The sequence below is a fragment of the Rhamphochromis sp. 'chilingali' genome, assembly GCF_963969265.1.
Source record: "Rhamphochromis sp. 'chilingali' genome assembly, chromosome: 5".
Taxonomy (NCBI): domain Eukaryota; kingdom Metazoa; phylum Chordata; class Actinopteri; order Cichliformes; family Cichlidae; genus Rhamphochromis; species Rhamphochromis sp. 'chilingali'.
Genome location: NC_137932.1, coordinates 25,141,581 through 25,161,996, shown reverse-complemented (window position 1 = coordinate 25,161,996; position 20,416 = coordinate 25,141,581). Strand labels below are relative to the sequence as shown.

Sequence of the window (20,416 nt, the reverse complement as noted above, 5' to 3'; positions counted from 1 at the left end):
CACGTAGTTACTGTCTCTCCATTTAGAAAGGCAGAGGGAGGCTCACGGTATGATTATTTTACTTGTAGTTGTTTTTCCCTGTAATAATTTTCAACATTGCTATCAATACATTTTTCAAAAAATGCCTCTCTGTGCAAAATGGGTTTAAAAACATAAACAACTGTTGGATGCTGTTTGTCCGTGATTTGAACCGAGGGAACAAATCGTGGCAGGATCAGCCTGATATTATTTGTATCCCGCTGTAACTTCACTGTATAAAGAGCTAACATCTCCAAAATGTCAGGAGTAGTTAGTCATTACAAGAAGTGTTTGTGAACTAAAAATCAAGAATGTGGGATACTATTTGTCCGTGATTTGGAGAGCCCGGTGCGTGCTCCCGATGCAGGGGAGACCTACCTCTGCACTTGCGCAGGTGACACCAAAGGGCAGATATGCTTCACCATATTTTCTAGTCTTTGGCTTAGAATGAAGTTGGTTTGAAAAAATAGTCAGCGATGCTTCATCTCCTGCTTTGCATTTGTGTGGGAGCCCTGACAAAAACCCGTCAATGATGCTAGCAGTGTCCAAGCATTTTTTTTTTCCTTTTCATACCGCGCCCCCCCTGCAATGGCTCTGCGCCCCCCCCCCCCCCCCCCCCCCCCCCCAGGGGGTGGGCCCCACACTTTGGGAAGGTCTGATGTATAGATAAAGTTGGGTGTCATCTGCATAGCAGTGAAAATGTATGCTATGTCTGCTGATGATATTGCCTAAGGGAAGCATGTATAATGTCAACAGAATTGGTCCTAGCACTGAACCCTGTGGAACTCCATAATTAATCTTAGTGTGTGAAGAGGACTCTCCATTTACATGAACAAATTGGGATCAATAAGATAGATATACAAACCACTGCAGTGCAATACCTGTAATACCTACAGCATGCTATAATCGTTCTAATAGGATATTATGGTCAATAGTATCGAACGCTGCAAAGGTCTAGCAGGACAAGCAAAGATATGGGTCCACTGTCAGAGGCCATAAGAAGATTGTAACGTTGACTAAAGCTGTTTCTGTACTGTGATGAGCTCTGATCTTCTGCAGAGGAATGGCTTATTTAAAGAGTTTCAGTCAGGTTTCAGGTAGAGCTTTACAACTACTCTTTCAAGAGTAGACTGGCCTATAATTAGCTAAGACCGCTGGGTCAATGTGACCTTACTTTGGTTTAATAACAGAGAGAGATGATGGAAAAAAAAAAGCTACCCCAGATAACACACAGTAGCATTAGCTGTTTTTCTTCACAGTCCAGGTGCAGTTGAATAGCCTTTGGATGGTTCCTGACTGAGTGAAGTGACCCAGAGGTGTGGCAGCCACAATAAGAGCTGTTTGAATTCTGTTATTACTAAGGAAAGGTGCTTCTGTGCTTCCTTTATTACCTCCTGCAGCTGAACCATCTTTCATGACAGGAAAGGAGATAATAACATCCCATAATTCATACTGACGCATCATTCCACCGTTCACTGAAACCATCAACAAAACTGACAAGTCACACAGATCATGTAAATGTTAATTAACATTGTGTTTTTTATTTCACGCCATAACCTGCTGGATAGTTTCTTGCCTTTTAACAGTGAGGTCTGTCATGTCGTGAAGAGCAGCTTTTTATCGTTTAAACCATCGCTGAGACAGTTTAAGGACATAGAAAAACTTTTCCATATTTTTATAACCTCTCAGTTGTTTATCCCTGTTTGTTTTTAAAGCCTGCCGTAGATCTGCTCCACAATATGTTAACATCATATTCTCCCTCCAAGTCCAACCTCTTGCATAGAAATAGAAGTTGATCGGGCTTCTTCTGTTACTGTTATTGCCGTCTAAGTGAAGTCCACTTCATGCCCAAGTCCACTGTCAACATTTCAACAATGATTTTTGTTTTATTCTTTTATTTTTCTCTAATTCTGTGTTTGTTTATTTTGTTATTTTTATATTATCAGTTCATTATATTTCTCTTTTATGTGATTTTCATGATTTGGTCATCATCATGTTTTGTGTTTCTCTTACAGTCATTTGCACTGCCTTCTCTGTTGGTCCTTTTTGCACTTTGGATTGACTCACACAGTTTTCAATAAAAATACTGACCAATATTTTGGTGCTTTTACTGCATCATGTGAGTATTTGTGAAGTTGGTTATTTCCTCCTGTGTGCTACATGTGTTAAAAACATCCCGACCTGACTGTCTTGAAGCCGTCCAAAGTTCACGTAGGAAAACAGGCCAAGTACTCATATTTATGCAGGTGTATCATGCGGCTTAGTAACTTTAACCAGTAACTTTTAACCATTAACCACCTCACATAAACAATGAATGTTTATGTATGTTTTTTAAGAGGAATTCTCTTTTCTGCCAAACTTGACATAGGAGTTTGTGAGTGAACTCTCACTATGAAACCTTTCCTTCTTTGCGTCTTCTCAGATAACGCCATCGTCTACGGAAACAACATCGACATCTACACCACCGTAGAGACTCTGCTGAGCCTCGGCATTCGTGGATCTCGTATCCATCTTGTCCTCTTGCCTCCTGTGCCAGGCGTCTCCAGCTTCTTGGACTCATCTGTAGAAAAAGCCGCGGTGATGGCCATGGAGAACGCCATGGTCCAGATCCACCGTAACTGTGTGCTGGCCCAGTTTAACAATGGCAAACAACCCGACCCGCTCACATCGGCATCGTTTACCACTGATGCAGAGCCTCTCCATCTGCAGTGTGGAGTAAGTCAGAATTTCTGATGCTTTCAAAATCCACCGGATGCTTTCAGTGCTTATCCAGACGGGTTATTAATTCTTACAAAAAGAAATGATATCCAAACAATGGTGGGTTACTGGCCAAGGTGGCTGGTAGAGCTGGAAAAGCTTGAGCGGCTGAATTCTCCAGATTGTGGCTCTTGGTTGGATGTTAATTTCCCTCCTGGAAGCAAACTGTGTTTGTCAAGCACAAAATGATGTTGGTGTGTTTCCCATTTCCATAACTTCCATTGTCTCAGAAAGAAGATGATTCTGCTTCTGGGTTTGTGTTGAATTTTCTTGTTAAAATTCTGCTGTGTGCAAGGCCCTGTTGTCATTAGTCTGTGTGTATTTCACATGCTGTGGAAGACAGACACACAAGTATTTAGGAAAACAATGAATGCAAAACCCCAAAGTACCTATAAGTTTAATAAATGACAATTTTATTCCACCTCCAGAGTTTTGTTTTTTCAAAGAACATATTATGAGTTTGTTTTATCGTGGGTTTGTAATCGCAGCTTCATCACTCAGGCCTCTTGACTCTGAGCAGCTTGTGGACTTCAGGATGAATAATTATCTGTGTCAGTATTTAGTTTCCTGAAAGCCTCACCACTCGAGAGCCATCTTATATTTATCATCTTAATTTGGGAAGTTTAATTTCAAGCACAGACTGAATATGTTAAAAAAATGGGTGTGCTTCAAAGTGAAGCTGTGTCTTTTAACCTGCATTCTTTGTAGTGGCCAGCAGGGGTCGACTCCTCTGTTCTTACAAAGACTTGCCCCCAGTTTGTTCCCCGTCTGTAGCTCATATTTATCAGATATATATACATAAACGAAGAAAGGTAAAAACATCAGGTAGATGTTGGATCGTGTAAAGTGTGAATCCAATAAAGATTCCACCTCGAAACTCGATGGCTCTTTTTGTCCTTTCAGGTGTTCATCAACCTCTCCAATAAAGGAGTCGACTACGACGCTTTCAACAGCTTCAACAAGTCCTTCCTGGTATTTGATGGCAGGCTTGTCATAAACTCCAGCTTCAGAACCACCAATTCGTCCATTTGGGCTGCCGGGCCTCTCACCAAATTCTCCCGCCGTTACTACATAGATGAGTGGACACATGCCAACTTTAACTCCAAGGAAGTGGGCCAGGACCTGGCAGCCATGATGCTGCCCCTGTTTGATCCAACCGTGGAGCCTGCTGAGGCGCCTCCACCTGAAACAGATCGTCTGGTACTGCTGTACAAGCAGGCCAAGATTCAAGGTCTGATTAGAACCAAGGTTTAGTTTTGATTGATGGATAATTTCAGAAAGCAGTAGCTTTAGCCTTAGCTTTAGCTTAACCCTCTCAAGGCAGGCTTTGCAGATTTGCAACAGTTAAAAGCTAACAACCTGATTACCCCACATACATATTTTATAAGTTTTTTTACTCAGAAGTACCACTGCAGGTATTCTTTTGTGCATTAGCAACAAAAACTTAATATGAGCCTGAGAGGGTTAAGGGAATTGCCTTAAAGGCAGAATAATTTTGGAGGATTATTTTCAGCCATGAAACATGCAAAGGTGAGTAAAAGTAAAAATATGGGGCTGAAAATAATCAGAATGGGTCAAATTAGTCTTGAATTGAGAAGAGTTAACAACAGCAAAAGATTTATTTCCATCTGCAGTAATAATAATAATGTATACTTTTTTGACCCCCGTGGCAAAATTACTCTCTCTGAATTTGACCCATTCACCCAGTGGGGAGCCAATAAGCAGGCGCACCGGGGATCGGTGTGTAGGGACGGTACCTTGCTCAGGGGTACCTCAGGGTAACCGTTCTGTGGATTCGAACCCCCGATCTTCCGATCACTCCACATACTGAGCTATCCCTGCCCCCTCCAAAGTTTAGTATCTTGGCCAAGGATATTTGGCATGTAGACTAGTGAGAAGCCAGGAATCGAGCCATCAACCTTCCGATCAGTAGCTGACCTGCTCTACCTGCCTGAGCTACAGCCAGTAACTCATATTTTTTGGTGGACTTCTGATCAGGGACCTTCCACACAGTGGAGGATGGAAGCCCAAGGGAGTCATATATATATATATATATATATATATATATATATATATACACTTTTCAAAGACTTTCATCGGTAACACGTCCCTTGACGATGTGACGTTAAAATTCTCACTTTTGTGGTTTCGTTTATTGGTTCCCAACAGGAGCCAGCTCTGCCGGTCTGACCCTGTTTATTTATTATGGAAATGAATCTTCTTGGGAAACTACAACTGAACTGGTTTCTCAGTGGGCCCAGAAGAGCTGACCCATCTTAAAATTCCTTCACATTCATGGGCAGATCTCAGCTTTGCATATACTTTCAGGGTTTGTCGCTTCAGCTCGACGTTCTCCTCGCTGTCCTTCCTCCTGTCCACGCCTGTTGTCGCCTGCTTTTATCTGAGAGAATTCGTACCGCCAGAATGTTTTTCATTATGTGTTTGTGAAACATTTTCCAATCTTTCACCCACCCACCCAGCGCCGATGTTATTGTGGCGGACACTCGAATTATAGCTGCCGTAACAATGCCGCATTGTGCCGCAGCGCATTCACCGAGCAACCAAGGCCACTCGGCGGGTTACATAAACACGACAGCCTCTCTGCTTCGCCCTCCTCAGAGAGATGAAACACACGTGAACTTTTCAAAGGGATCTCAGCGTTCAGGGAGAGCACAGACGCCATATCAGCGGCTGTTATCTGAGTTCATTGTCTCAGTTGTGTTTTCCTCAGTGGGTGGATGCTAACAGTGAAATGCCTGTTATGATGTTTTTGCTGCTGTCCAATTTTCGAAGCCACAGAATTTTTCAGCACTGAAGCGAATCTTACTGAGATATCTCCCGCTGATAAGACCACAGGCTTTTCACTGCAGTGTTTTCTAAGTGTTGGTTTGTTAGATTATAAATAATATTTATCCCGCAAACAATTTTCTGATTAAATGCTCGTATTATAAAATGTGCATCAGAAGTTCTCTGAGGTAAAGCTGAGGTATTGTGAGTACTTTATACTGTTATAACAGCTTGGTAATACTCATGGAATAACGGGGTAATAAATAAATATCTGGAAATATCTTAACGTGTGTCATGTGTTTTGCTCTCTCCTCAGGTGGTAAGCTTCCTGGAGGATATCACTACCTGCATGTGACCAAACCATCTCCAACAGACCTGACAGGCCCTAAAGTTAAACAGGTAAGCACTCACTGCCCAGGAGTTCAGTCTCTGGGTGTTTCATGTCAAACATGTAACCTGGGAATGATTATATTTATTAAGAAATTTAATTCCTGATTAACACAACATGTTCTGATGTTATTTCAACTTAAAACCGAAAAGCAAAATGAAACAAGAAAGCAACAGGTTTCTTCCTGTTAAATGGGGGCGACTATTTTTGTAATTTGGCGCTATATAAATAAAATTGAATTGAATTGTGGTATTGAATACAACACACTTTTTTCTTTTTTTATTGATTAAAAATTAATGTGGCCGTTAATCGACTTTTGTTTTTCAGATTATTAATCATCTTCTAGTGTTTTTAGTTGATATTATTTTTAATTGACTATTCAAGTATTTTGATTTGCTTTTGAAGATTTGCATTATAACTTGGAACCAGAGATCAGTGCTCGTGTTCCTCCATCCAAAGTTACAGGACAGAGCAATTGTGACGGGACAGCCGGAGAGAGGCGACTACTTCTGCTTGCATCTTGACTGCTATGAGCTTGTGGAGACGCTCACCTGCTTGTCCCTGAAGCCTCTCCCCGTCTCCAATTACCTGAGTCTCTACATGAAACATCAGCAGCTGCTGGGCCAGCTGCTGAGCTGCTACCAGCAGGGCCTGATCCCTGATCTGTACAGGTGGGACAAACACTGACAAATACTGTTTTACTGAACATCTGCCCATATTATTTGTATACACGCTAGCATGAAATATATATTGAATAAGTAAAAGCATAGCAGGTCAGTTTTAATTGAATTTATATAAAAACAAACCCCCAAATCATTTTTCACCAGGATTTGTGCACCTCCCCCAAAAATCTACACTTATGTATACACACACACACACACACACACACACACACACACACACACACACACACACACACACACACACACACACACACACACACACACCTACCTGCTGGTTACTGCAAAGTAACATACAAATAAAATGCCAGATTTTCCTAAACTAAATCACAACCTCCCTGGGTGGTCTGGCAAAACAGAAAGTCATATTATGTCATTTTAAGATTCTATTAAAATGGCTAAAAAGGCCCCAACAGAACCAACACCAGAGGTGTTTTACATCAGGCAGTAAACGCATACCCAATTTCTACTGGAAACCTAGACTGACTCGTGTTTGGAGCCAGCCTCTAGTGGTCATTAGAGGAACTGCAGTTTTCTGTATTTTCATTTTCAGCCCTCAGGTTTGAAGCCTGTTTAACCTTTCAAAACTTCATTTCTTTTCCTGCTTACACGTGAAACTTTGTTAGTTTGAAGTTCTTTTTGCAGCTTTAGTAATACTGTGGTAACAGCAAGGCTGCTGGGATTATCTACATGACAGCAGGTGGAGGTCAAACCAAAAGCGAGAGCTCTTCGAGTATTTGTTATCTTTAAGTGAAGAAGAAATATTTCCTCCTCCAAACAAACACCACTATCCTCGAAGGTCATTTACATTCTGCTGCCGATGTCTTTTAGCAAACCACGGTTGTTCTTTAACTCTCATGCTTATACTTTTTAAGTATAGTGCATAAACATATTCGAGGGAGCATAATCAGTCACTCGCACTGTAAAAACAAATCCTCACAAGGACAAAAATAAAAATCCGATCTTTTGTCCAATGTTTTTGCTCGAGTCTTTGTCAGGACTGATGCAGCAGCAGGCGAATAAACGGCAAAACATCCCACACTCTGATTAGACTGGCAGAAATGAGCAGTTTGGTGAAGAGCCCGATGTCTGGTTTCAGTATGTCGTCGAGAGAATAATAAAGCAGCTTCGGCAGATTGGTGTTTCCTACATGGTTATTGTGTTTTTTATACAGCATTTCTGTTATTTTGTCCAGCCCTCTGCAGGAGTATAATTTCAGGTATGCATGTAAGTGACTGCAGAAGAACTCACGCTGCTGTTTTTCACTTTTTGATGTGTGATTTTTGGCACTGAAACGAGGCAGACGGCAGGTGGGCAGCTGTGTAAAAACAGATGTTTTCATAACTGAGTTCTGCACAGAAACAAGCCGCTTTGACGTCATGTAACCGCTGACCGATCACTTCAACACACGAGGAAGATTCGGGCCTCCGCTGCCTTTGTCCTCTCACTTTGTGTGTGTGTGTGTGTGTGTTTGTTGGCATGACTATCCAGTGAGTAGGTATTTGTCAAGCAGTGGGTGACCTGCTTCTGAGGTTTCAACACAAATGACCCCCAGACATGGAGGGCTATTGTCCCCCCACCACCACCACCTCCTAATCTGTTTATGCAGCTCCCCAATCTGTCTTTGTGGTCGGTCCAGGACGAGACAAAGCTGGAGCCTCGCAACCACAGAGGCCGATTCCCCATCATGCTGCTCAGTCAGCTGACTCGTAAAGTCATTGTGGAGGCTGACGGAGCATCAGGAGCCGTTAAGATAATTGATTGACCGTGTGGCGGCTGAGGCTTATTCAGCCGACACACTTAGGGAAGCTTCTGGAAGTGTGCGTGTGTGTGTTTTTATTTCAAAGCTTCACTGAGCTTTTATGTAAACAGTCGGTTCACACAAAGAAAGTTTCCAGTGGTGGAAATTAACCTCTACATTATGTAGATGCAGGGCAATGGAATCAGATTCTGATTTAAGCTTCTGACATAATCTAGATTTGAAACAGTTGTTATTGTCAATGTTATAACTCGGGTGCACCCTTTTCCCTTAAAACCTCTGGTTGTTGGTGCTGAACCGAAGCACTGATGTAAAGGTTTTCTCTCCAGTTTCTTCACACAGAGCAGCTGTTTGGCCGTTTTCCACGACAGATTCTCCGATTTAGAGCAGGAGCTTCAGCAGACCCTCAAACTCAAGGTTGGTGCTCCACTTCTCATCTCCTACATCACACTTATGCCCCTCTGAGGGTTAAACTGTATTGTGGTTACGATGCACGGTTAAATCTTTGCACGTGGCCTTTGTGAAGGTGAAGAATTTTGAGACTGAGGCAGGAACTTCCACGTCCTGCTGCCCTGCCGGCTGAAATCAGATTGTTATTGCTGTCCATGTGAAACAGTCGTTCATGTTTTCCTGCAAATTTCCAGACTGAAGCGTGTTTTAAACTTCTTAAAAGTTCTGTGTGGTAACATCAGGGATGTTTTCTCTATTGAGACGTTCATCCAGTGTTTTGGTCAGAGCTCGGGTGAGTCTTTCTTTCTTTTGTCTGAATAAAATCATTAAGATCTGCTCTTCAGTCACTCCTGATCATCCAGCAGTCAGAGCGAGCTTGTGCCTTTGCTGTTGTTACACTGAAACCCCGGAAAGACATCCCAGATGTCCTCAGACAGATTGTAGTGTCTTTTTTAGGAACCTGTTTATTTTATTTTAGTGTAAAATACTTTGATTTTAAATGTGCTGTAGAAGTAAAATTTAGTGAATGAAGCATTAAGTACTCGGTTGGATGGAGTCAGTTACATGTCTCCTCACATCAGTTCTCCACAGCGATCACACCTTCAGCGCGAGCTTAGAGTTCTCCGGCACACTTTGAGTCGGGCACCGATCAGAACCTGCTGGTCTGTGGAAAAAAAGAAGCTCTCTCAGTGCAGTGCTGAGATTTTACTCTCCACCTGTGTGTCTCTGCAGGACCTCTGCCCTCCAGACCAATTGAAAGACGAGGACAGTCGAGCGGCTCTGAGGAGCAGTGCTGTGAAGTATCTGAGTTACAACCGAAACCTGCTGCCCATGTTCGCCTGCCCGGGCCAGCTCTGACCTCACGCCTGTTAAAATACTAAAACAAATCAGACTCTGTTTGAGGTGTGGTAACTGGTTTATATTGTGTATGTGTCACTGGATACCTCCAATCATTTGAGCTGGCTCAGGAACGCTGTGGAGACACTGTGTCTGCTATGTGTAAATATATTATTATATCAGATCTTTAGAGTCCTGGAGAAATTTTTAAAATCAGCAGCTCAGCACAAAACCACAGTCAGGAGTCACATGACATTTTTTAGTCCTGTTATGTTCAGAGAAAGCAAACAGACAGTCAGCGTCTCCAAACTGGATTACTCACACCAAAACACTGATTAACACTACTGATTTGTTTTCCATCAAATGGTTAAAAAATATGTGTTTTCTTAGATTGCTTCGATTAATCAATATAATCCAAAAATTTTCCATCAAATAAATGTTATTTTAATTGTTTTCAGAGATAGAGAGAGAGAGTGGTCTAATCCAGTAAAACTTTCTTTGTGTAAGAGTTCTGGCTAACTTTTAACGCTATTACCATTAAATTAATGCTTGCATTCATTTTTCTTGTGTGGACATCTGATAATTTCCTTTTTAATCCTTAAGATCTCTCATTAATCAGAGTGTGAGCAGTGTTTTACACCAGATGAGAACGAGAGTCTGGCATACTTTTACATTCCTGTTTTGTTTTGTTTTTTCTTCTATACAATGTGCCAACTGTAAGTGTGACTCTGCAGGAGTGTGACCAATCACAGGGCCCTATAGATGCTGCACATAAAAGTGGATGTTTGGCTTTTTGGAAGGAGGAGGAGGGGAAATGAGGAGGGCGTCACTCTACAGCTGTATGCTAATGAGGCTGAGCTGAAGCCTGTCGGGAAAGTAACACACACACGCACACTCCAACACGCACACACACTCACTAACGCACACAGAGAACATATGCCTGAACCCGCAAGCTGAGAAAACAGCACGCTGCTTGTGTGGAAATATAAAGTCAGATTGTAGGACATGAAACGCTGAGTGACTTTAAGTGTCAGCTTCACTGCGTGGATATCACAATGCGCTGTCCGTGGTAATAAACACACACTGTACACGGCGCTCAATGAGAGTTTTGCAGTGTTTGTATAGATGTTAGTTCATTTTGTGCGCTGACCTGTTACTGCTAAACCATTATCCACCTGCACTCCCTGTTATCATGAAATGAGCATTATGGGTGAAATAACCTATAAATAAAGTTTAACTATAATTTTTTTAACACAGCTCCCACTGGATAAAAAATCTCACTTTTAAAAGATGTGAGCTTTTTTTTTTTTATCAGAAAATCTAGTTGTTGTTGTTTTTTTTAAACATTTGGAGGCATGTGCCTGCTTCTACCCGAGGAACATTTAAAAATTAAAAACGATAACAACTGATTAAAGAAAGTTCTCGAAACACGTGGATTTTAAAGGGACACACATTATTTTGAATGTTGTTTTAGGAAAATGTGGGTTTAAATATTCGTAAGAGACAGATGTAGATTTTTTCATAAAAAAGACCAGAACACAAGAAACGACGCGTGTTTATTGAATGCTCTCAGTTTGGACACGCCAACAGTCAAAATTTGAAATGGGTTAGTGAAAAGACTTTCCGGACATCTCTCTCACGTCTTCATTTTACGCCAGAATCTTGCACCTGTCAAACGTGTCCTCGAGCCCTGCACCGACAGACAAGAGATGATGGGAGCATCATCTCTCACGGTGCAGGACAGACTCACATCCGACTGACCGGGTCAGACTGGACCTGCGGGGTTTGATGTGGTTTAACGGCCAGATAACCTCGCTTTGCCCCATTTGGAGACAGAAAAAGCGCACTGATTACGCGCAGCACGCGCCGACAGTATCTAGGGTCCAGATTGCTTTTTGTGTGCCGGGGGGGGGGGGGGGGGTAGACCCCCACTTCTTCTTCATCTTCCATTTTTTTCAACTGTGCAATTTCCTTTTCAATCAGGACGGGTCTACAGCTTGCACAAGCGCGACCATTGTGATGCAAAGCAGGACACCCTCCGCTCGCCATTAATTATGTATGCGTAAAATGACGGATTCATATGTCCGGAGTTAACTGTCACGCCAGCGCACATGCTGCAGGGCCACGGTGGTTTCAAATCTGTCCCTATTATTGTGGATGTTTAGTTATTTGTCCGCTGAGGTCGAATTTCAGCTGGCTTTCGTGTGCGTAAAAGCCGGACTGCAGATCTGATCTCGGGGAAGTTTGTTTCCCCGGAAGTCTTTATGAGTGTCTTAAACATTCTGAAGGTTTTGAATGGAAGCAGTTAAAGTCTGGAGCTGCTTTCACTGACATTTGCTTAAAATGATGTTGAGCATTTGTACTTTATTTCCCTATTATGCGCATTTTAGCCCTTTGAAGTTTCTTCCTCTACCTTTCATTTTTCTGTATTGTTATTTTGGGCCGTTATGTGGACGGATATGCCCCCTTTGTAGCCAAACCAGAGACCCCACCACCCCCAGAAAGAGACACATAAAGCCGAGGCACGTGTAGATTTCTATACAAACTCATCAGACCGTAAAAGCAGGAGACTCCTGGCGTGTGCCCGGGTCGAGACGAGGAGGAGGGAGTGTGTGTGTGTGTGTGTGTGTGTGTGTGTGTGTGTGTGTGTGGTGGGGGGGAAATACAATAAAACCCTCAGGTACATCTGCTTTGCAATCTGCAAATCCGCCCTCCTCCTCCTAGCTTCCATCAGCCTCTCCATCCTCCCACACCCACTCCCCAAATCCACAGGGGACCTCGGCTCCTTCTGATTGGTCGGGGATGAGGCAACGAGGGGGGGGGACGGGAACAATGTCATCATGTCGCCTTAAAAAGAGTGCAGCTATGTTGTGGTGAAAGGACCTCGAGAGGAGAACACGGGATCAATAGCAGGAGGAAACAAACAAACAGAGAGAAAAAAGACGCATCAGATGGTTTGATTTTGTGCGCGAGCGGCTGAAAGTGGTTTTCTTCTTCCCGCAGCGCCCAAAGTGCCTTCAGCTCCCCGCAAACATGCCCAGAGGATTCCTGGTAAAAAGGAACAAGAAAACCAACCCGGTGTCCTACCGGGTCCGCTCCGAGGACGAAGAAACGGACCAAACGGCGGCTGATGCTCCGCCGCTGCTGCCGCCCTCCTCCTCCTCTTCAGCGCATCTCGTCTCCATCCCGGTGCGCGCGCTGACGCCTACGCCCACCTGCGGGGCGGCGGCTACGGCTCCGGAGCCGGATGCTAAGCCCGTGCAGTTCGGGAACCCGGAGGCGGTGTATCAGTCTCTGTACAGCCCCACCCGCCCCGTCAGCCACGAGCACGACCGCTCCTACTCCGAGGCCCGCTTCAGCCTCGGCTCGCCGGTTTCCGCGGAGTCTTTTCCCACACCGGCAGCCATCACCGCCCTGGATCACCTCTTCGCCCCGGTGGACCTGAAGATCGGCTCCAGCAACAGCAGCCGCCCCGAGAGCAGCTCGTCATCCGCCGGGACGCTCCCCGCCGCTGCAACCGGCGGCTCCAAGCGCTGCGCCAACGACGCCGAGCGCAAAGGCAAGCCGCCGTCCAAGAAAACCAAAGCCATCCGCAAACTGCACTTTGAGGATGATGTCACTACGTCTCCGGTTCTCGGGCTGAAGATTAAAGAGGCGCCGGTGGACCAGAAACCTCCCCGAGCGCCACCGGCCGGAGGAGACCACGTCCCGCTGGGGGAGTTTGTGTGCCAGCTATGCCGGGAGGCGTACGCAGACCCGTTCGCTTTGGCGCAGCACAAATGCTCCAGGATAGTCCGGGTTGAGTATCGGTGTCCCGAGTGTGACAAGGTGTTCAGCTGCCCGGCCAACCTCGCCTCCCATCGGCGCTGGCACAAACCGAAGCCGCAAAATACGCCGAGCGACAAGGTGTCCGCGTCGAAGACGGCCTCGGATGAAGCAAAGGATTCTAGTGACAGGGACACACCCAGCCCCGAGCCGTCCGAGTCCGGTTCAGAGGACGGACTGTACGACTGCAGTCAGTGCGGGAAGAGGTTTAAGCGCCAAGCCTACCTGCGGAAACACCTGGCGTCGCAGCACGGGTCCCCAAAAGCGGCGGCGGAGGAGGACGCGGCGGGCTGCGAGCAGAGCGCGGCGCCGCTCAACCTGAGCGCCTCCTGCTGCCACCTGTGCCCCGTGTGTGGGGAGAACTTCACCAGCAGAGGCAGCCAGGAGCGGCACATCCGCCTGCTGCATTCCTCACAGGTGTACTCGTGCAAATACTGCCCCGCAGTTTTCTACAGCTCACCGGGACTCACGAGGCACATCAACAAATGCCACCCGTCCGAGAACCGGCAGGTGATCCTGCTGCAGATGCCGCTCCGCCCCGCCTGCTGATCCCGAACTGTGGACTGGCACACACCGGGAATCAGAGTCCACCCGCGTGTTTCTTTTTGTTTTTAGGATTTCAGAGTTCCACTGAAAAATAAAAAACATCTGTACCCTAAAGCACACTTCCTTAAACTGAGTAACAGATGTAAAGAGGTTTGTGAGAAGTTGTAACTCTGGGAGTAATTCTGTTTCACTGTAGCTATATATCTCCAAAGGACAAAACCACACCGAAGTCCAATCTTCCTCAAAGACACGTGAAAAATGTGCTTATTTGTGTCTTTTCGAGTAAAAATTATCGTCAAATAATTCACATTTTCTGTGGTAAACAGAGAGCCAAGCATGCTCTCACATATCCACTCACACGCAGCTTGCAAGGTTTCAGTGCCTTGCTCGAGGACACTTCAGCAACCTCTGGGTGTGTGTGTGTGTTTGACTCCTCCTGGCCTGTAACCCACACCCACGCCCACCCCAACATCACTTAAAATGATCCTCAAAGCTCTTTAAAAAAAAAAAACGTTAGACTGTTAATTTATTTTTCTAGCATCTCTGCACAAGTGCTATTAGCTCCTAGACCTAAGAGAGGAGATGACCTGTAGGATATAAAGCAGACTTCGCAGGCCTGAACAGACCTTATCTCATCACTCTGATTAGCTTTAACATAGCTCGTGGATCTGTGGATCAGTAGCTGTCGACTGAAAACAAAAGAGAGTAAAACTAGTGTAGCCGGTAATGCCTTTGGATTAGAGACTCCTGCTGTAAAACTGCCTTAAACTGACCTGATTGTTTTTATTTATCACTGGCTGAGCATATGATGATAATTATTTTCTACAAAGCCTTCTGTATTACCAGTATACAGTATATCTAATCTTTTTTCTATTTATTTATGTATTTATTAAATTATTTGTGTAAGTTACTGCTTTGTGTGGTCGAACCTGTGATCTGTCGCTGTGTTTTTTCATCATGTAGCCAAATCCTTTTTATTTCCTTTAACTTATGTGAGGGCGGCGTGTTCATGTGGCATTATAGCAATCAGTGAGCCGCTCCTGAAGACAAACCGAATGCAATCATGTTTTAATTTATTATGATGATGATGATTATTTATTTTGGTTTTGTTGTAACCCTTAGCTCTTATACTGCTTTGGATGTTTCTGCAGTATTTTGCTAAATGTCCAAATAAAAAAATAAAATACAAAATAAAGACCAAACTGAGAAACAGCTTTCTTTGCCTTCTTGTGTGTTTTCTGCAGGTAACAGCTTGATTTACACCTCAAGTTGTGGCTTCTTGAAGAAAATGAAACCAAAATCCGTCCAGCTTATCTCCTTAAATGATGGTTCAAGTGTCTCCTCTTCAGTTACATGCCAAATAATTGAATTCAAAGGGTTTAAACAAGGAAAAATGATAAGTTTCCATTAAAGTAAATTCAAATCTTTACATTTTAGAGACCAGGATCAGTGGTTTTGAGATGATTTAAGACCATTTTTCTAAACACCTAAATCAGAAAAAATCTTTCAAAAACAGTTGTACAATAACAACATCACTGCTATCACGTCACCTGTGACCTCTTTAGGTTTTGGTTGTAGCTTTTAAGAAAGATCAGAGCTTTCAAATAACTGTTTTGTGCATTTTGGTCTTAAAGGTCTTCTGTCCAAGATGACTGAAAAGACTTGATGTTGACCTTAATTTAATCCCAGGCGGGTTATTGATAACTTCATGGATGTTAAGTGGCTATTTTACAGGTATGATTTTACTTGTGCTGTGTTTAGTTCAACGAGGGACGACTCACACAGGGACAGCACACAGCTTGGTTGGTAAAATCCCATCTAAGCCCCGAAACTATGGACTTCTGCTTTAACTGAAAGTGAAACCAAAGGAAAAGTCACGCCTGCAAGAACCTGCCTTTACATTTCCGTCTGACTCTAACTGGGACCATAATCTGCAAAGTGAATGCCATATTGGATTCAGTAAAACTTAAAACTACCAGATGAGACCATAAACTCACTGAGAAGTTTTTCTCTAAAGTCACAGATTAAGGAGCTGAAAACTGTTTTCTCACGCAACCGGATGTCTTTTTTGTCATTCTGTTTGAAACAACGAAGGGCTAAAGAATCGCTGCACATAACATTACGTACTGAAAGCTTTTTGTTCATTTTACAGCACAAAACGGCACATTTTGACATTTTTAATTCTCTTTACTTCTACTGTGCAATAAAATCAAACATATTTACAGCTATGTTTAGTTCCAATAACACCATATCCATATGGAAGTCAGAGGTCTGAATAACTCACTCACATTCTCTCCTGGTGTGCTCATGTGTTCTGGGTTGGTACTTAGCTCTGACTTAAAAAAAAATCCTGTGAACACTCCTGGTACTTGGCTGATGAATTGCACTTACATTTTACAGTATTTTTGCAGTATTATTACAGTGCACTGACAATATAATACTATACAACAGTAAGAAAGCAGTAGATTAGAGTAGAACGACTGTAAAACAACAGTTTAATCTCCTGTAATTTGAACGTTACATTTCTTACAGTTTGTTTTATTACCGTTTAAAGGAAATGTTTTACTTCACTAGATTAGTTTTAGTTTCTTATATAAAAAAATCTTAATTATTTGTATGTCTGTGAAGGTTCTCAGTCATCCAGGTCATCGTAGTCAAAGGAGCTTGCAAAGAAAAGCGTCTGGACTTCTTTAAGTTGCTTGAAGACGTTTCACCTCTCATCCGAGGTGAAAATTATTTGTATATAATTTTATAGATTAAACTACCCAAAAGTATATAAACCAGTCAGATGAGCTCCTGCTCAAAAAGTCAACATCTGCACTGTATCCACCCAAAAACACAGACATCAGCTTAATTTGTGAAAACGTAACTACATTTTTTGGATTTTTACACTTCATTAAAGTCTTCCACCCCTGCAGGTTCAATTCAGTCTTCAGGGTCATTCATCAAACGTCACTACGACCCTGAAACCAGAAGCTGGATTAACCCCCCAAAGGGGTGTGTGTGCCCCTGTGAACCCCAACTGTACATGACATTATTTCCACAGATACCAAAAGCACACTAATCAACACTCAAGAGCTGAAATAATCAGCAATGAGGCAATTAAATTAGCGAAACCTCACTGAAAAACTTTTTTACAGGGGAAAATAATGCCTGCAAACCGTTTCCCGGATGGAAACATTTAATACTTCTGCATTCTTTAATCATAATATTAAACTCTGACTTCAGGAATGTGTTTACTCAGATATAATGTACATGTTCTTATAACCAGTTAACGCTCACTCCAGCACCTGGAAAAATCTGGACTTCAAAAATGAAAAAGCAACATGTGGCACATAGTAATTGAAAGCGTATGTTTCTTCTGTGGCCAGATATCAGCATATACATTTGCAGAATTTAAGAGTAAAGTGCAAGATTTTTGTCTCTACAAGCATTATGGCTCTCATTCGTTCTACTGGCAGTTATGTTTAATCCTCTGCAGCAGGGTGTCGAGCACATGGAGAGAAACAGAGCAGTGGCAGCCCACCCGTCGTTGTGACTCAGGTATTTCCTGGAGTCCTCAGGAACTTAACTCTTCCACTCTGTTGCTGCTTTGTGCAAAAGCCCACGTCTACCTGCTTCTCTATTTATAATATTTAAGAATCCAGATGAACAAGAGAGGGGTAAAATTAGACACACTCAAAGATGCATCTTAAATTTGAACAATATCCAACTATCAGTGGATCTCCTCGCAGCCAGACATGCCCCAAACCCCTCACCTGGAGGATCTCAGGAGGCCTCGAGATCTAAGATGCCTCATCCCCCTTATCTGGCTCCTTTCAATGTTGAGGACTAGCAGCTCTGTGCTCCTCACCCTACCTCTAACAGAGAGCCTGGACAGGAAGCTAGTTTCTGCTGCTTATACACACGATCTCACTCCTTCAGTCACTGCCTGCAGCTCGCGGTCATCACCGACCGCTGTAACGTTGTTCGTTTGGTGAATTGACCAGCTTCTCCTTTAGGCTTCTCTCTCTTTATCACAAAAGACCAGTACAGGTTGGTAAGACATGTCTCGCATTTGAACAATACTTTTTTGCAGGACAAGGTTCCCCAGGTTTTCTGTGCATTCATTCCTTCAAACGATCACAGAAAGGAAACGTGTAAAGACAGAAAACAAAGGCTTCATCTGGGCTGAAGAGAGCTGTGATTTTGAGGCATTTCTCCTTAAATATGATTCATTAACGCTTCCAAGCTGAATACAGACCAGATGATGTATTTTTACAAGCATCAGTCTCAATTATGAATCACCTGAAAGCACAAAGCCTCTTGATTGCTGTTCACTGTCTTCACTGTAAGAGCCCAACGAACAAACTGCTCCCAAGCTTCTGGTCTTTGTTAGTAAGAAATATGGGATGAATGATCAACGTTAAACAATAATTCACTTATCACAGTGGTGCACATTGATTTTCTGTCAATTGACACGTCAGTTAATCTTTCTGTACCGGTTTCTTTGTGGACGTCTGGGGAAATAATAAAAGGGGGTCACGAGGGGCCCTAGAAGAAATCTTTGCCCCTCAGGAGGTAAATCCGGCCATGAGTGGAAAGAAGAAAATTGATTTAAGAACTACAACAGGGCAAAGATTTACTTTTCATTATGCTCAGTTTATATGGCATTCATGTGGACAGAAAGGTCTGATTACAGGACAGTGTCAGAGGTGAAAGGTCAGAGGTCAGCTGCAGGGCAACACACACAAAACGTTTCTGCATGTGAAAGACATTCCTGCAGTTCCACTCCTCCTCCGCCCGCACCGACTCTTTCTTCTCTTTCACGCGGTGTGAAAGGCGGACGTACAGCTGCTCACCGTCCTGTTTTCTTGGTCACGTGTCATCAAACAGCCTTTACGCCGCCGTACGGAGACCAAACCTGCACGCATGCCGGGTCTCTGTGTCGCTTACAATTATCGTACAGCAGCTAACCTTGATCTACAGTGGGGCAAAAAAGTATTTAGTCAGCCACCGATTGTGCAAGTTCCCCCACTTAAAATGATGACAGAGGTCAGTAATTTGCACCAGAGGTACACTTCAACTGTGAGAGACAGAATGTGAAAAAAAAATCCATGAATCCACATGGTAGGATTTGTAAAGAATTTATTCGTAAATCAGGGTGGAAAATAAGTATTTGGTCAATAACAAAAATACAACTCAATACTTTGTAACATAACCTTTGTTGGCAATAACAGAGGTCAAACGTTTACTATAGGTCTTTACCAGGTTTGCACACACAGTAGCTGGTATTTTGGCCCATTCCTCCATGCAGATCTTCGCGAGAGCAGTGATGTTTTGGGGCTGTCGCCGAGCAACACGGACTTTCAACTCCCGCCACAGATTTTCTATGGGGTTGAGGTCTGGAGACTGGCTAGGCCACTCCAGGACTTTCAAATGCTTCTTACGGAGCCACTCCTTTGTTGCCCGGGCGGTGTGTTTTGGATCATTGTCATGTTGGAAGACCCAGCCTCGTTTCATCTTCAAAGTTCTCACTGATGGAAGGAGGTTTTGGCTCAAAATCTCACGATACATGGCCCCATTCATTCTGTCCTTAACACGGATCAGTCGTCCTGTCCCCTTGGCAGAAAAACAGCCCCATAGCATGATGTTTCCACCCCCATGCTTCACAGTAGGTATGGTGTTCTTGGGATGCAACTCAGTATTCTTCTTCCTCCAAACACGACGAGTTGAGTTTATACCAAAAAGTTCTACTTTGGTTTCATCTGACCACATGACATTCTCCCAATCCTCTGCTGTATCATCCATGTGCTCTCTGGCAAACTTCAGACGGGCCTGGACATGCACTGGCTTCAGCAGCGGAACACGTCTGGCACTGCGGGATTTGATTCCCTGCCGTTGTAGTGTGTTACTGATGGTGACCTTTGTTACTTTGGTCCCAGCTCTCTGCAGGTCATTCACCAGGTCCCCCGTGTGGTTCTGGGATCTTTGCTCACCGTTCTCATGATCATTTTGACCCCACGGGATGAGATCTTGCGTGGAGCCCCAGATCGAGGGAGATTATTACCATCCGCTCCGAGCTCCCTGACCTGCACTCAATCTACAGCAGGCGGTGCTGGACCAAGGCCAGGAAGATCGTGAAGGACCTCAGCCATCCCAACAACAGACTGTTCTCTCTGTTGAGGTCAGGAAAGCGATTCCGCTCCCTGAAGACCAACACAGAGAGACTGAGGAGGAGCTTCTTCCCGCAGGCGATACGGTCTCTCAATCACACCACCACACAGTACTGACCCACACATATGGTTCTTACACACACACTGGACTTTCTGGACTTTGGTTTTGCACAACACTGGTCACTATATTCTTCATTTCCGGTTAATACTTGTA

At 43.8% G+C, this 20,416-nt stretch overlaps 2 protein-coding genes across 3 annotated transcripts in view; both read left to right on the top strand.

The window, feature by feature from the left end:
- The window catches only part of cfap61 (cilia and flagella associated protein 61), a 52,766-nt gene extending 41,706 nt beyond the window's left edge, over positions 1-11,060 (top strand). The window contains exons 19-24 of one of the 2 annotated variants that reach the window (XM_080882111.1): positions 2,441-2,733; positions 3,679-4,006; positions 5,879-5,961; positions 6,410-6,621; positions 8,719-8,806; positions 9,572-11,060. In XM_080882111.1, coding sequence (XP_080738237.1) covers positions 2,441-2,733; positions 3,679-4,006; positions 5,879-5,961; positions 6,410-6,621; positions 8,719-8,806; positions 9,572-9,697 — 1,130 coding nt within the window. In that variant the 3' untranslated portion in view covers positions 9,698-11,060. Of the gene's footprint in view, positions 1-2,440; positions 2,734-3,678; positions 4,007-5,878; positions 5,962-6,355; positions 6,622-8,718; positions 8,807-9,571 lie in introns of both variants that reach the window. The other variant, XM_080882110.1, reaches the window with a different exon arrangement.
- Positions 11,061-12,553: 1,493 nt separating this feature from the next.
- insm1a (insulinoma-associated 1a) lies at positions 12,554-15,255 on the top strand. The gene has a single exon (XM_080882113.1). The coding sequence runs from the start codon at positions 12,710-12,712 to the stop codon at positions 14,048-14,050; it is 1,341 nt and encodes a 446-aa protein (XP_080738239.1). The 5' UTR covers positions 12,554-12,709; the 3' UTR covers positions 14,051-15,255.
- Positions 15,256-20,416: the final 5,161 nt, after the last annotated feature.

Coding starts and splice junctions, on each gene's coding strand:
- insm1a (XM_080882113.1), top strand. CDS start 12,710: ATGCCCAGAGGATTCCTGGTAAAAAGGAACAAGAAAACCAACCCGGTG.